This window comes from Meles meles, chromosome 18 (assembly GCF_922984935.1).
Source record: "Meles meles chromosome 18, mMelMel3.1 paternal haplotype, whole genome shotgun sequence".
Lineage (NCBI taxonomy): Eukaryota > Metazoa > Chordata > Mammalia > Carnivora > Mustelidae > Meles > Meles meles.
The window spans coordinates 44,068,307-44,084,660 of NC_060083.1; the positions used below are offsets into that span (position 1 = coordinate 44,068,307).

Below are 16,354 nucleotides of genomic sequence, written 5' to 3' on the forward strand. Positions count from 1 at the left end.
GATTAAATCCCTTCAATCGAAAGACTGTCTTCCCTAACCCAGAACAAATGGGAGAAGCACAACTGTGAACTGTCTCCAAGAGATAACTTTATTTCTTCCTCTTTCAAGCACCATACATTCATTCCACAAAACGTTCACTGAGTGAGCACTCACACTGTGAGCACCAACTGTGTGCCAAGCACTGTGCCAAGTTAGAGCAAAAGTGACAACACAAAATACAATCTCCAAAGGAAATGGATTTAAACTTTAACAAAAGGAATTTGGGTCAGGCATCAGAGGAAACTTACTGACCGTGAGGGGCGTAAGACACAGGCATGGGAGACTGAGGGAGCTTGTGCAATCTCCTCCGCTGGAGGTCTATAAAGATAGTCTAGGGCTGGAACAATCCCACCTAGAGGCAGGGGGAAGGACCAAATGACCTCACAATATCCCTGGGTCTGCTTCAGCATCCACAGTGCAATTCCCCTGGCAGGCCAGCAGCAACTCCCTCTTCCCTCACCCGCTGGAGGCACTCACCACTGAGCTCTTCTCAAGTAGGCTTTTATGTAAGTGGCATCGAGCTTCACTGCACTCGAGCAGTCTTCTATTGCATCATCTAGTTTCCTAAGCTTCAGGAGAGAGAAAGCAGTCATACTTCACATCTCTGCAGACCGAGGGAGCCCAGAGGCTGTGAGCACGGCTTCAAAATTCTAAGAGGATCAGTCATGCTGGCCCCCCAACTGTCACACTTACTCTCGGTCACTGAGAAAGCCAGTGTCTCAGAGGGCTAAGGACACCAGGTTCCAAACTGGTTTCTCTTCTACGGGATGGAAGCCAGGCACACTTACATGCAGGGATAAAGCACCTTTGCCATTCTGGGATAGTGCCCAGACGAGACACAGAAATAGGGTGGTTCTTGCCCTCCATTCTCCCAAAGGCCAACGAGAGGGGTAAGAACTGCTCTGATTTCTAAACACTGGAACACTGTAAGAGCAAGGAGCCTGCTGTCGTTTCTTACAGTACAAAGGACTAGAGTGGGCCCGCAGACCGTTTCCAGCCGAGTGCAGTGAATACCACTTAGGATGGACAAAAAACCTAAGCCTGTCTCATACTCTAATTTCCTCCAAATCACTCCTAAGAAAGAAATAATGACTTGCTTAGGCCAAAAGCAGCAATAACATTTGCATAAAAAATTATCCCAAAGCCTCTGGGCATTCTCTTGGTGGAGGAAAGGGAGCTTGAGGAAGAACCAGTAGGAATAGCCTTTCAAACTGTCCCTCAAGTGCCCTTCAATTCCGCGGAAAAAGTAAAAGCTTGCCTCTCAGAAGGAAGTTCCTAATAAGCTGAGCCTTCCACCAAAACCACCTTTTCTCCTTTCACCTGGCCTCACCTCATTAGGCAGAGTCCCCAAGCCCTCTTTGATGTCCCTTAAACATATCTCCACAGGCCCCGAGACCCAGACGGAGTGCTTACCTTGGAATTAACCGTGCCCCGATTACAGTAGAGTTTTGCATTTGTTTTTATATTGTTAGGGTCTATCCCCAGGGCTTCTGTGTACAGTTCATAGGCTAGCTTGTAATTTCCTTCTTTAAATGCTTTATTCCCATCTTCTTTCTTTGCTTTAAGTGCTTTGGCATTCTATAGGAAAAGCAAGGGGAGATTAGTTCACAACCAGGAAACCTCAGTCCACTATAACAGAGAGGTCCAAGTCTATTTTCAATTTCTCAGATCCCAGCTGTTTAGCATCACCCTGACCCTGACCACCACCACCCCCCCAACCCCCTGCCCGGCCCCAACCCCCTGGGCTATTTGTTGCTCACTGGTGCTTCCTACAGCATGGACAGGTGAAACCAAGATTTACAAAAGAACAATAGACTCGTTTACCCAGGTTTCACCTCCACTCCCTAGGATAAACATTACTATTTTTTCTTCACTGAGGGAAGAAAAAAACACACTTAGGTATTAGAAGGATCTGACCCTGTATGATCACATTCACCTTTGGGCCAATAGCAGTAGTTCTGAAAAAATTTCTAATGAAAGGATGAAGCATCCTGGCAAGGTGGGCAAAGGAGTTATCATATTTCATATGGGCTTGAACCTTCCACTCTTGACTCTCTTAAAGGCTCAAAAAGGAAGCTTTTTTTCCTACTCAGAAGTGGGGCCTAGAACTTACTCTGCAAGCAATGCAGGCCTTCTCATGGTCAGGAGCCATCCTGAGAGCCTGTACAAAAAACTGAACCGCCTTCTCAATACAATCTTCATAATAAAGGCAAAGACCTCGTACATACAGAGCATCTGCATTGGTAGAATCCATTCGTAAAATGTCACTGCAATAGCCGGAAAGGGGCACATTCAGCATGGTTTGGATCTCCCCACCGTTACTATCATCTGTGATTACTCTCGCCAGTTTTTCTCTTGACCATGTGTCTAGTACTAAAGTATCCAAATGTAGACAGATCCCAATGAGCTCTTCCCATATCTTCGCCAAATAAACCACCTGCATTTACCTTTAATACACTTCCTGTATCTCAGTCTTTGTTAGAACAGAGACTGGCAAACTACAGCTCACAGGGCCCGATCCTGCCTGCCACTGTTCATATAAATTAAATTGTACTGAAATCAGGCCACATCATCCGCTTATCTATTATCAGCGGCTGCTTCTGCACTACAGTGGCAGAGGTGAATGATTCCAACAGAGACTGTATGACCTACAAAGCCTAAAATATTTACTACCTGGCCCTTCACAGAGCTCGCAAACCTGTGATGAAGAAAATGACATTAAAACAAATAACAAAAAAGCCACACCTCACACATGTGTTCTCCCACATGGAGCTGAAGTTCCTACTGTACTTCTATGAGTCTGGTAGGTTTTCAGATCTTGTCTAACTCTGGCTTTAAGTCCCAGGAAGGTCTGCTCAGCTCTACCTGGTCTACCGACACGACATATGGTGGCTCCTGCGCTCCTGCTACAGATAGCTGCCAGACGGCACCTGTCCAGTGGTGGGACAGTTCAATACAGAACTGGCCTGACTTCATACCTGGCCACAGACTGGGCTTCCGGGTAACGACCTAGCATTGCTAAACATTCTGCTTTGAGGATTTTGAAGCGATGGCAGGCAGGGGCAAATTCTAGGGCACGATCCATGCAGAAAACCACCTATAGGGAGAAGAAAGAAAAGAAGGCTCTTCATTCTGGACTCTAGAAGTATCTTCATTTATTAAATATTTACTTATTCATTAAATATCTGGCCATGAGCAACAGTCAGATTCTAAGAAAAGCAATATCAGAGCCTAGGAACATACCAAATTCGTTTGATTAAACCACTGAAACAAGGGGAGAAACTGATCCAGATTCGAACGACATGATAACAGCAAACATTTAAGTACTTTATATACTGACCGAGTCAATGCTCACAACAATTTTATAATGTAATTTTATGAAGTACCTTATTTTATCAATGAGAAACTAAACTAAAACACAGAGATTAAGGAATGTGTTCAAGGTCACCAAAGTTAGTGACAGAAGCAGGATTCGGTCTCAGACACTATAACTCCAGAGCCTGTTAATCATCATGCGAAGCTGCCTCCGCAGTGACTGTGACCAAAAATTCACATTCTTCTAGTGTAGAAATATGGCTATTTGCTACTCTGCATAACTTACCATGCTTGGCCTATTACATAAGACAAGGATACCTAAAATTACCTGATACAGAAACATTGCTCCCATATTACTAAAAATGCTTACTGTTCCCTCCTCCCTGTGCCATGAGCCTCACATCTCATTAAGCACCCTGGTGGCCACCCTTCCACTTCTATTTTATTTTTATTTTTTACTTTTTAAAAGGTTTTATTTATTTATATGACAGACAGAGATCACAAGTAGGCAGAGAGGCAAGCAGAGAGAGAAGGGGAAGCAGGCTCCCTGCTGAGCAGAGAGCCCGATGTGGGGCTCGATCCCAGGACCCTGAGATCATGACCTGAGCTGAAGGCAGAGGCTCAACCCACTGAGCCATCCAGGCGCCCCTTTTTTTATTTTTTAAAAGGTTTATTTATTTGTGGGGGGTATAAATGGATGGGGAGGAGCAGAGGGAGAGAGAATCCTCAGACTCCCCACTGAGTATGGAGCCCAACACAGAGCTCAATCCCAGGACTGACTGAGCCACCCAGGCACCCCTCCACTTCTATTTTAGTAGAAATATACCAATAAAATGGTTGGCTTTAAATGGTCCTAAATAGACTGTATCAGACGACTATACTCCCATGCTAAGATACAAACCAAAAGGCGTTTCTCTCACACACATGCACACGCTGGGATTACTTATTTTTCAGCTTGATAAAGCCTCTCCACATATTCCTTTTTTCTCTTTTCATAAGTTTGTTCTCTGAGCCTTCACTTTTTTTTTAAGATTTTTTACTTTATTTATTTATTTATTTTTTTCCCATTTCATTTTATTTATTTTTTTCAGTTTACTTTATTTATTTGACAGAGAGAGATACAGCAAGAGAGGGAACACAGCAGGGGGAGTGGGAAAGGGAGAAGCAGGCTTCCCGCTGAGCAGGGAGCCCAATTCGGGGCTTGATCCCAGGACCTTGGGATCATGACCTGAACCAACGCAGATGCTTAACGACGACTGAGCCACCCAGGCGCCCAAAGGCTTCACTTTTGATTTAGCTGCTATTTCTGGGAGGTCCCTGCTGAATCATATTCTCGTCAAGGATAAATGACCCGAAGGAGGAATGTGGAATTAAGAGACACCATTTTGTCTAAGAATCTGGCCATGGGGATCAGGAAGAAATGAAGTTTGAAAGCTCAGAAGTAATAATGGGCCAAATTCCAGCAACAGGCAACTGGTTAGACATTCATATAACGGAATACTGATTGGCTCTAAAACAGAATGAAGCAACTTTCCATGTATTACTACAGAAAGACTTCCAAGGTCTACTAAATGAAAAAAAGTAAGGTCCACAACAGTGAAAAGCATATAACCTTTCATATAAAAAAGGGAAAATCAGGACTCTGTATTTCTATTTGCTTATATCTGTACAACCAAACTGTAGGGAAACAGAAGAAATAAGACCAGAGATTACTTGAGGGGGTGAGAACTAGGCAGATAGAAGTGTGAGGGAATACCTATCACTGATTATCTGTTTATACTTCTGCCTCTCCCACTCCACCAATACTTCTCTAATTTTTAAACGATGAATAGCACCTATTCAAAAATCTAAATTTGAAAATATACAGAAGTAAGAAAACACCAAGAGCTGCTCCACTGGGAAGACTGCAGTGTTCACAGAGCAATGTGGGGGAGAACTCCCTCTTGGGGCACAGGTCACTATCCTAGAAGTTCTAAGGATACTATGAAAATTCAGATATCATGTAGGATAGAGTCATGGTGCTAATTTTTTCTCCCTTAAATAGAAAAAGAACTGGGGAGGGAGGGGAAGCAATCAGATGTAAGCAGCCACACCCCGTTGCATTCGCTGTGTGGAGATGGTTCTACCCGTCCGGTCAGTGGCGTGTCAGCTGAAGGCTCAGTGCTTCACTTCCCACCCCCCAACCCCCATGACTAGGGACAGCTGCAGGCAAAGAAGATCTTTGTTTCTTCCAAGTTCATCTGTTTCCCCTGCCAGGATCATAATTCTTCATTTGTGACATCACCATGAGCTATAGTGGGGGGGGGGGGGTGGGATGTCACAAACAGAGGATTCTGTCACAAACTGGGGATTCTGGCTCCAGAGTGGGCAAGAGAGAAAAGAAACTCTAAAAACTGCCTTTTGAGACAAAGATTTTGCCTATGTAAACCTCTGAAAACGTGACAGAAGGGAGAATCGCATTCTAAACACACACGCCCCTCAAAAAACTTATGAATCACAGTACAAAGACACTGTGGTTATTAAAAGCAATGGACAGAAGAGGGATGCTAATAAGTTGATGCTGGGACTCTTCATAAGCTAATCAGAAATATTTATTACCAAATACCTGCACAGTTTGTTACTTAAGAATAATTAAGAATAGGGGCACCTGGGTGGCTCAGTGGGTTAAAGCCTCTGCCCTTGGCTCAGATCATGATCTCAGGGTCCTGGGATCGAGCCCCGCATTGGGCTCTCCGCTCAGCAGGGAGCCTGCTTCCCTTCCTCTCTCTCTGCCTGCCTCTCTGCCTACTTGTGATCTCTGTCTGTCAAATAAATAAATAAAATCTTTAAAAAAAAAAAGAATAATTAAGAATAATTCTAAAAAATAATAATAATTCTTAACTGTACCCTTTTATCAAACGTTTATTGAGTACATTCTACAGAAAGCACTGAGCAAATTCCCACATATGAAGTAACAATCTGTTCCTTGGATGATACAAACCTCTTGTAAGTGATCCTGAAAATTGATCCTAATCAGTGGTTTTTACCTTTTTAGGGGGCCATTAACCTTCCCTTTTGAAACTCTAATGAAAGCTATCACCTAAACAGGGAATTGAGAATTCTTTTTTAAGATTTTATTTATTTATTTGACAGACAGAAATCACAAGTAGGCAGAGAGGCAGGCAGAGAGAAAGGGGGAAGCAGGCTCCCTGCTGAGCAGAGAGCCTGACTTGGGGCTCAATCCCAGGACCCTGGGATCATGACCTGAGCTGAAGGCAGAGGCTTTAACCCACTCAGCCACCCAGGCGCCCCAGGAATTGAGAATTATACAGATGAGGCATAACCACTATTAACAAGAGCTACAAAGATATCTAGAACTTTTATACCTTTCCCATGCTTTCAGACAGGTGAACCCTTTTGGCATGTAAATTTTCATGAACTATCACACAGCTCCATAAAGGAGAGTAGTGTGCTTTCACAGAAAGGCCTAACATCAAAACGGTAGTGATGATAGGTTACATACATTGGTCAAAAATCTGAAAGGAGCCTCTTTTTTTATTTGTTTATTTGACAGGCAGAGATCACAAGTAGGCAGAGAGGCAGGCAGAGAGAGAGGAGGAAGCAGTCTCCCTGCTGAGCAGAGAGTCCAATGCGGGGCTCGATCCCAGGACTCTGGGATCATGACCTGAGCCGAAAGCAGGGGCTTTAACCCACTGAGCCACCCAGGCGCCCCCAGGAGCCTCTATTTTTTATTTAGACCTGCATCTAATTCACACAAGGCAGGAGTTAAAGCTAGCTCTCATTCAAATTAAAATGGATTACCCAAACCTAATATTTAATTCTAGCTAGTATTCCCTCTACTAGCCAGCACACTCTTAGGCTACTATCTTTTTTTCTTTTTTTTTTTAAAGATTTTATTTATTTATTTGACAGACAAACAGAGATCACAAGTAGGCAGAGAGACAGGCAGAGAGAGAGGGGGAAGCAGGCTCCCCGCCGAGCAGAGAGCCCGATGCGGGGCTCGATCTTAGGACCCTGAGATCATGACCTGAGCCGAAGGCAGTCGCTTAAGGACTGAGCCACCCAGGCGCCCCTTAGGCTACTATCTTATATCAAAAGCAGGAACAAACTCAAGTAAACTCACACTGCTTTTTATCATAAAGCCAAATATAATTAGAAAATAAATACCTTGGCAAAAAAATTTTTAGATGCCATTTTGGTAGTTTCTTATAAAACTTAACATGCTTTTACCACATGATCCCCAGCAACTGCCCTTCTTGGTATCTACTCAAAAGAGGTGAAAACTTACATCCACACAAAAACCTGCACACAGATGTTTAGAGAAGCTCTATTCAAAACTGTCAAAACCATGACTATAACACATGTGCCCCTCAGAGCGCCTGGGTGGCTCAGTCAGTTAAGCATCTGCCTTCAGCTCAGGTCATGATCCCAGGGTCCTAGGTTCCCACATCGGGCTTCTGCTCAGTGGGGAGTCTGCTTCTCCCTCTCCCTCTGCCTTTCCCTCATGCTCCTGCTCTCCCTGGTGCACTCTCTCTCAAATAAATCTTTAAAAAAAAAAAAGTGCCTTTGGTGGGGAATGTTGATAATGGGGGAGGCTGTGCATATGTGGGGGCAGGGGGATATGCAAACTCTCTGTACCTTCCTCTCAATTCTGCTGTGAACCTGTTCTTAAAAAAAAAAAAATACTCTTGGGGCGCCTGGGTGGCTCAGTGGGTTAAAGCTTCTGCCTTCGGCTCAGGTCATGATCTCAGGGTCCTGGGATCAAGCCCCGCATCCGGCTCTCTGCTCAGCAGGGAGCCTGCTTCCTCCTCTCTCTCTCTGCCTGCCTCTCTGCCTGCTTGTGATCTGTCTGTCAAATAAATAAATAAAATCTTTAAAAAAAAAAATACTCTTAAAAAAAAAAAACAAAAAGGCAAAGTCAAACTGAAGTGGTAATTCCTTATTCTGGATCTTCTGTACCATACTACCTACACCCACACTCACACCCACCCACCAACACACACACACACACACACACACACCTTCTGTACCATACTACACACATACACGTGCACATGCACGGGGAGCCTTGTTACAAAGGGTAGATAAGATTTCCCCACAGTTGTACCTTACCTTCCGAAAATCCCGCTTCTCAAAATCTGTTTCTGCTATTTTCTCATATTCTATGACTGCATTAGCATTCTTGAACTATATGAGAAAATCAGATAAAGGAAAGTTTTAATGATGTTGTAAATTCAACAACCACAAAAATTAAGGTTTTGATGAAATATGAGTTCAAGAAAATCAGAACCACAGACTTTTCACAAATCAAGTTGGTGAAGATACAGCTGTGATCTCAGTTTGAACTTCAAGTCAGGAAAACCAGAGTCATGCCCTGACAGACATAAATTAAAGGCACTGCATCGTCAGAGGTTGAGCAGAAGTTTCCAGATTCTCACTAAAACGCATCCAGGAGTAAATTGGGAATAAATGGAAATGAAACTAAAACACATTTTAGCTGCTACTGATTTAATCAGGATTTGAATTTACTCAAATTCTTTAACCTCACTCAAATCTATTCCTTGCAGCATCTCTCTGCTCCACAGCCATCTCAGAAACCCTCCATTCTACAGATTTCTAAACTATAAATAATATTTAAAACTTTGTCTACATATAAGAAACTGAGGCTCAGACTACGGGACTTGCCTGTAGTGACCCAGGTGTGGCAATGCCAGAAGTGAGACTAGCTCTCAATTCTTTTTTTTTTTTTTTTTTTTTTTTTTTTAGCTCTCAGTTCTGACTTTCAGGTCACTATACCACAGTGTCTCTTTCCATATGGACAAGACCAGAACCATACCTCCTGTTGTGCCTGAGCGTTTTTGTGATCCAGTTCTAGGGCTCTCTGGAAACTACGACATGCCGCCATGGCATTCCCTAGTGATAGGTGGCACTTGCCCTCTCGTAGATGTCCCTAGAAGAAATGCAAAGAGCGAAGAAAAGGAGCATGATTGGCCAAGCAGAGAGCAACCAACAGCAGCAACAAACACCCAAACAAAACCAGCATGGGATGAAAGTGCCAGAGTAGCGGTTCTCACCCAGGGGAGTTTCCGCCCGCCATGGGACGGTTAGCAACATTGGAGACATGTTTGGTTGTCACAGCCGGGGAGAAGGGGTGCTACTTATACCTAGTGGTTAAAGAGATGCTGCTAAACATCACACAACACACAGGATAGCCTCCCACAACAAAGAATTATCTGGTCCCAAATGTCTACAGTGTCAAGACAGAGAAGACCTGGGCTAGAGGAACGCAACTGCAGCAACCAGTCCTCCCCACGGATGGTCACATTACGTACCCGGACGAAACTGTCATCCAACCTCACTGACTGCTGTGCATCCCCAAGAGCTTCCCGGAACTTTCCGAGCATCATCAAAGTGGCGGCTCGATTCCCATAATAGCTAGCATTTTTAGGACACATATCTACAGGAAAGGCAGAAGAAAATAAAATCTTAGCATGGGTCACTGCTTCAAAAATGCAGGGGCCATCTCCCCTCAGAAGTACATCAAGGCAATCAAACTATAATAGGAATGCTGACATACTCTAAAAGGCCATGGCCAAAATTCTGACTACCTGTGCAAATAGCAGCAACAGTACAACCAATTAAAAAAACAGTTACTTAAAAATAATTTATGATAACTTTAAAGTGCACTGATTATCCTTTAAAGGGGAAGGGCCAGCACATTTATCTTCTTAATGAATTGTATTACAGATAATAAGAGATGAAAATGAATTTGCATTTGTTGAATTAGGGTTGGAGAGCCTGTAAGCAAGTTAGGTGAGAAACACACTGACGTGGGATTAAAATATGCTGGCAGATGAGGCATGAAAGTTGTTAAGATCTGATAATTAATATCCATAAGGGCCATTTTCTAACATGGTTAAATGAATGGAAATGGCTGAGATGCATGTAGATGGATTATCTTTTTGCTATATCTAGAATTTCTGGACTTGCCTTTAATTTGTCAAATGAAGAACTACCCATTTATAAGTCATCCCTTATAAGCCAATTAAGTTTGAAAGATTTCACAGAGTAAGTTATGAACCCACTAAGCCAAAGGCTACTTTTTCACGAGGCGCTACTTATGATAGCATTTATATATATATATATATATATATTTTTTTTTTTTAAAGATTTTATTTATTTACTTGACAGAGGTCACAAGTAGGCAGAGAGGCAGGCAGAGACAGAGAGAGGAGGAAACAGGCTTCCCGCTGAGCAGAGAGCCCGATGTGGGGCTCGATCCCAGGACCCTGGGATCATGACCTGAGCCAAAGGCAGAGGCCTTAACCCACTGAGCCACCCAGGCGCCCCGATAGAATTTATATTTAGCAAATTTATCTTCCAACATAAGCAGTAGGTCCTTCTCACCTATGGCTTTTGTATAATAGTTATAAGCTTCATTGTAATCTTTCTTGGCATAGTATGCATTTCCTTGTTCCTTGAAAGACTCTGCTTCCCTGAAAAGGAAAGAGAAAGAGGAGCACGTTACACACAGGGACTAACCTCTGTAATCCTGTGGGCGCAATCTTTGGTCTAGAGCCCAGGCATACTGAGCTGAAAGTTAGTGTGATACTTGAAGGAATTTATAATTTGTTTGATGCTATTTTTTTTGTCACTTAGCTACATTCAAACTAAACAAAGAAAACTTCTCTCATGTTACCTGCCTTTCCTTGCTATTCCTGCCTATAGTCATATCCCCTACAACAAGCAAATTTAGACATCCTCTCACAGAGACTGAAATTTTTAGTTTGTTTATTAAACAATCTCTACACCCAATATGGGGCTCAAACGCATTACCCTAAGATCAAGAGTTGCATGTTCCCCTGAGCCAGCCAGGTACCCCTGAATTTTAACATTTATTTCCTTTCCACTGTGTCACTACTGCTGCCTCTTTAGCAAACATAAAAATTCAGTTACAGATCACTCCATTCAGGGTCAATGATTTCTGAATGTGAAATGGGTCACATCCTTAGAGTTCTAATGATTTATTTTCTTGAAAACTGGCTCATCCATTTGTCACTGAAAAGACAAGCAGAGCAAAAGCAGGTGGCAAAGGAGTTAAAAGCATAGCATATTGGTGTTTAAGATGGAGGACGGAGCTGAGTGACAGCAGAGACCAAGAGCTTGGATAACAGGGACATATGAGGTATAGCCTGCCAGTGCCATGCTCTCATCAGGACCCATCTACGGATGTTCTCTCTGCCTATCAAATCTATGTGGGTACTTATGCCCTGCTACCGTTCCTACAGTACCTTGTATAACCAAGTGGATAATACCAGAATTTCTGCCCTATTCCAAGATCCATTTTTGAAGCTGTGCCATTAGACAAATTGTACTTTCTGAAAGGAATAATGTTATGTAAGGAGAATTATATTCCAGATCAAGGAATGAGAATCGGGTAAGATATGACTAACAATGTTTTAAAAGTACTAGTAACCTCTACCAAAGATACACCAAATCATTCTAATGACCAAACTGAGTGACAAAGATTAATTCTTTACCCAAGTGATTCCTGCAACATAACTAAGTATCTGAGCATTTTTGTTATAAGGAAGAATCTGTTTCTTTTTCTGTCCTCTACACACCCAAAAAAGAATCCAGTGCAAGAGACATAGGGACAGAAGTACATAATTCTTAACATAATGATGGTATGGGAGTTTACAGCTTGATTCTATGGACATCGGCACTGAGAAGATTTATTTACTTACATATTTTAAACTATAAAGTGGCAAAGCCACCCTCCTTTTACTGAGGCGATCTCCCTTTGCATTCTTCTCCAGTACTGTCCTGGCAAGCCCTACTAACATAAAAAGGCTGCTAGAAGAAAGGATTAGGAAAATGGGAATGATCCATAAATGTTGACAGATTTGAACTGTGATGGACATAAATCTGTTTGAATAATTTATACCAACTGGTACAATGCTATAAAGCGGCCATTTGCTGTTAAAAGTCCTCAAGATGGATCCCCCAACTGCAAGATTTACAGGACCAACTGCAACCTTTCTACATGGTGTACACCATCCTGCAGCTCTAAATTAAGCAAGGCACTATAAAACTATGAGGAGCCTATCTTTTAAGAGGAGACATGTCAAGAGATCTGAAGAAAGGGTTTCCCCAACACTGGATGTCAGAAGCTGAGTCAGATGACTGTGAAGAAATGGAGTGGTAATTCAAAGGAAACACTGGGCCTACAGTGCACCTGAGAAGACCTAGTCTTCTCTTTAGCTGGCTGTTGGCTAAGAATACACAAATCAAGGAAAATCAAGGGTATCTAGGCCCTTGAAAAGACACCGTATTAGCAGTAGAAAGCTTGTTAGTCAAAGGGGAAGCAATCTGTAGAGCTATAGAAAGGTGCTCTTTCCTAAAACACCAACTTCCATGGAGGCGAGGGACTTCAGCACTGGCTTCTATAAAAACACAAAAGATTTCTGTGGAAAGCCAAAAATAATTTCTGAAGCCTGGCACTTTCCATGCGTTATCTTCCTACCAGGTGCTACATTATTCCCATTTCTCAGAAGAGTTAAATAAGGGGTAGAGATTAAAAACTGGCCCAGGGTCAGGATGTCAAGCCACATGTGACAGATTCCAAAGCTTTTGCACTGTCTACCATGCTAAGCTTTCTCTCCAATGCTCATCTCTAGCTATTGCTTAAGACTTTAAAAATTAATCTGTCCTGCTAGGAACAAAACATGGGCAATGAATGTGAATTTCTTCAAACTAAGACATAAAATAGCCCCAGCATATAAAATCCAACTCCAATACCACAATCTGGATTTAAACAAGCTAAATGACATTCCTAACAATTAGTCACAGAGAGAGCAGGACTCCTTTCTCTTTAAGACGCAAGACCTAGTGAACTGGACTTTGCCTCCCCCAAGAAATGCATTTCATTTTAGTAAATGGTGAGTAGATTCCATTCTAGAGCAAACAAAGCGAGTAATGTAGAGTCAGCCCACAGCAGAAAGAACAAGAAGAATTGTGTTGTGACAAGTTACCATGTTTTTAATCTCACACTGCACAGCATCAGGACAGAATTAGCTATTCCCACACAACTGCCTCATGAAAAGGACTTATTTTCATAGAAACATGGTTGATTTACAGCTGCCTGAACAATGGGCACTTAGTGCTTTTAGGCTGAATGCTTATTTTTTGCCTCCAGGTCCAACTCCCAAAGTGGAGTCCCTCCATCGTTTTGAACCTCCCCACCAAATACACGACATGCTTTAACCAATGGGCCTGACCCTGTGAGACCAGCCGAGGAAAAAGTGGATCTTTGGAATCCAGCATGGCAGCAGCAAGAACTGAACAAGGCTGCATCAGGAACAATTCCAGGGTCAAATCCATTCAAGTCCTGCCCTGGGAGTCTGAGAAAGGGTTGAAGCTTGCTCAAGTTGCCCTTACAGCAAAGGGACTGAAGGATGAGATGTCAAAGACGTGGGACTGGAAAAGAAGGAGAAGAGCTGGTTAACAAGGGAATTGAGGGCAGTCTGGTGCTGGTATCTGTCACTCCACTCACCGCCAGCATCAGTGGATTTGATAACCAAGTGAAGTTACAACATGTAGCTACCAAAACATATCAGCACTGAGAAAGGAAGGACTGGAATTAATTAGGTCTGCCTGGACCAACCAAAAAGAAGAAAGAGGTCCAAAATGGACTAAATGACACTACAGGTTATTTTCTATGGCCACAAAATAAAATTCAGACTAAACCCTGAAATATAATACCACATCAAGATAGAGACTTGGCCATAACTGACCTACTGGACCTATTAATAGCTACACTACATCTCCAGTACTTTTTCAGATTTCGAAGGCATTCCAAGGGCCTCCTGAAGTGGTTACGGCAATATTCTCTCAGGTCCTTCAACGGAGGAAGAGCCAGTGAGGTATCCAAGGCAGCTGCACAGGTGGCCTAACTCTAACAGTCCCAGATTTTTTCCCACTAGATCCTGTTAGCCAATGTGAAGGTTTTTGGATTAAAACAAATTTATCTAGTTTCCCACCAAATCTCTAAACAGAGTAAGCTTCATCTCTGATTTGCCAGGAGATGCTGGGAAAGACTCTACCCTCCACCAAACCAGTCCTTTCACTTTAACAGCCAGCAACAAATTCCTGCGAAAAGAGCTACTGAAAGATTTTTAAAAACTTCTATCCTCTTTGGAGGTACCAGGGGGCGAGTGTTCCACCACAACAGAAACAGTGCTGGAGGGCCTAGGTGGCCTTCTCTCTGACAGAAACAGGTAAGGAGACTATATTCCACTCTTGGTCTGCTTTGCTGTTTTAAAATGTATTTCTTCATTTTTTGGAAATAACTTCATCAATCAGAAAACTGCAGCCTGACACCTGCTCTTCTACACTACACGTGTTAAAAATCCGTATATCCTCTGATCATGCAATTATATTCTCTCTCCCCCAATGCAGCACTCATTCATCACAGACGCTAATTACTCCAAGAACAGTGCCAAGGGAACCATTTGGTATCACACAGGTCTTAGCAAGGCTCAGCATCATGTGACCAATTCAGACAATTTGGGCTTATGATGACCAATCAACTCCGCACATATATAGCTCAGATAAATTAAACATACATTCAAACACCGCACTTCACATTGCAATGGGACCCAAATTAGATGCCCTATAAAAATCTCCATTTTCTTTCTCAATACTTCCAAGTTGAATGGTAAAGCAAGATCTTCACCTTCGACCAACTAGTCTATCTTTTAGCAATGAGAGAGTTAGAGAATTTTACTCATCAGCTTTCATGAATGCAGAGTTCACTCATACTGAGGGCAGTTTTGGAAGACGCCCTCAATAAGACTGAGTTCTCTTTGGAAATGCTTCACATTTCATGTATTTGTGAATTATTAAAATGGGGATGAGATGCTTTAGTATCTGTACAGTGTCACTTTAAGGTTTATTACCTCTGTGCATAAAAAAAAAAAAAAAGCGGTGCCCAGGTGGCTCAGTCTGTTAACCGTCTGCCTTTGGCTGAGGTCATGATCCCAGGGCCCTGGGATGGAGCTCTGGCATTGGGTTCCCTGCTCAGCGGGGAGCCTGCTTCTCCTTGCTGCTTCTGCTATCAAATAAATAAATAAAATCCTTAAAAAAAAGGACTAGAACAGTTCACTATTCTATAATATCTACAACTTAGGAAATGTGGATTCGATTTTCATGAGAAAAACACACCTGACTGCTTTTACTTATTTCAAGTATTTGGCTAGAATAATGTATTTTTGATAAAGTTCAGGTCTTCTTTTTGTTTTTTGTTTTTTTTTTAAGATTTTATTTATTTATTTGACAGATCACAAGTAGGCAGAGAGGCAGGCAGAGAGGGAAGAGGGGAAAGCAGGCTCCCTGCTGAGCAGAGAGCCTGATGCTGCAGGGCTTGATCCCAGGACCCTGAGATCAGGATCTGAGCTGAAGGCAGAGGCTTAACATACTGAGACACCCAGGCGCCCCAAGTTCAGCTCTTCTAATAGCCATTAATAATACTTTAAATCAAGGTGCACCTGGGTAGTTCAGTCGTTAAGTGTCTGCCTTCAGGTCAGGTAAAAATCCCAGGGTCCTGGGATCGAGCCCCACATCGGGCAGGAAGCCTGCTTCTCCCTCTCCCACTCCCTTTGCTTGTATTTTCTCTCTCGCTGTCTCTCTCTGTCAAATAAATATATAAAATCTTAAAAAAACAAAACAAAACTTTAAACCAAAAGAGATGCAGAAGCTTGAGTGAGATCTTTTTTTTCCTCTTTTTTGCATTTTTTTTTTAAGATTTTATTTATTTATTTGACAGACAAAGATCACAAGCAGGCAGGGAGGCAGGCAGAGAGAGAGGAGGAAGCAGGCTCAGAGAGCCCCATGCGGAGCTTGATCCCAGGACCCTGGGATCATGACCTGAGCCGAAGGCAGAGGCTTTAACCCACTAAGCCACCCAGGCGCCCCTCTTTTTTGCATTTTCTTGATGTAT

The 16,354-nt window shown here is 42.7% G+C and overlaps 1 protein-coding gene across 2 annotated transcripts in view; it reads right to left on the reverse strand.

Annotated features, from left to right (window-relative positions):
* The window catches only part of DNAJC7 (DnaJ heat shock protein family (Hsp40) member C7), a 31,923-nt gene that overhangs the window by 8,990 nt on the left and 6,579 nt on the right, over nt 1-16,354 (reverse strand). For both annotated transcript variants that reach the window (XM_045984980.1, XM_045984981.1), the window contains 8 exons: nt 10,762-10,850; nt 9,687-9,811; nt 9,191-9,304; nt 8,467-8,541; nt 3,018-3,136; nt 2,153-2,306; nt 1,453-1,617; nt 517-608 (listed from right to left, as the gene is read on the reverse strand). In XM_045984980.1, the coding sequence (XP_045840936.1) occupies nt 517-608; nt 1,453-1,617; nt 2,153-2,306; nt 3,018-3,136; nt 8,467-8,541; nt 9,191-9,304; nt 9,687-9,811; nt 10,762-10,850 (933 nt within the window). The remainder of the gene's footprint in view (nt 1-516; nt 609-1,452; nt 1,618-2,152; nt 2,307-3,017; nt 3,137-8,466; nt 8,542-9,190; nt 9,305-9,686; nt 9,812-10,761; nt 10,851-16,354) is intronic.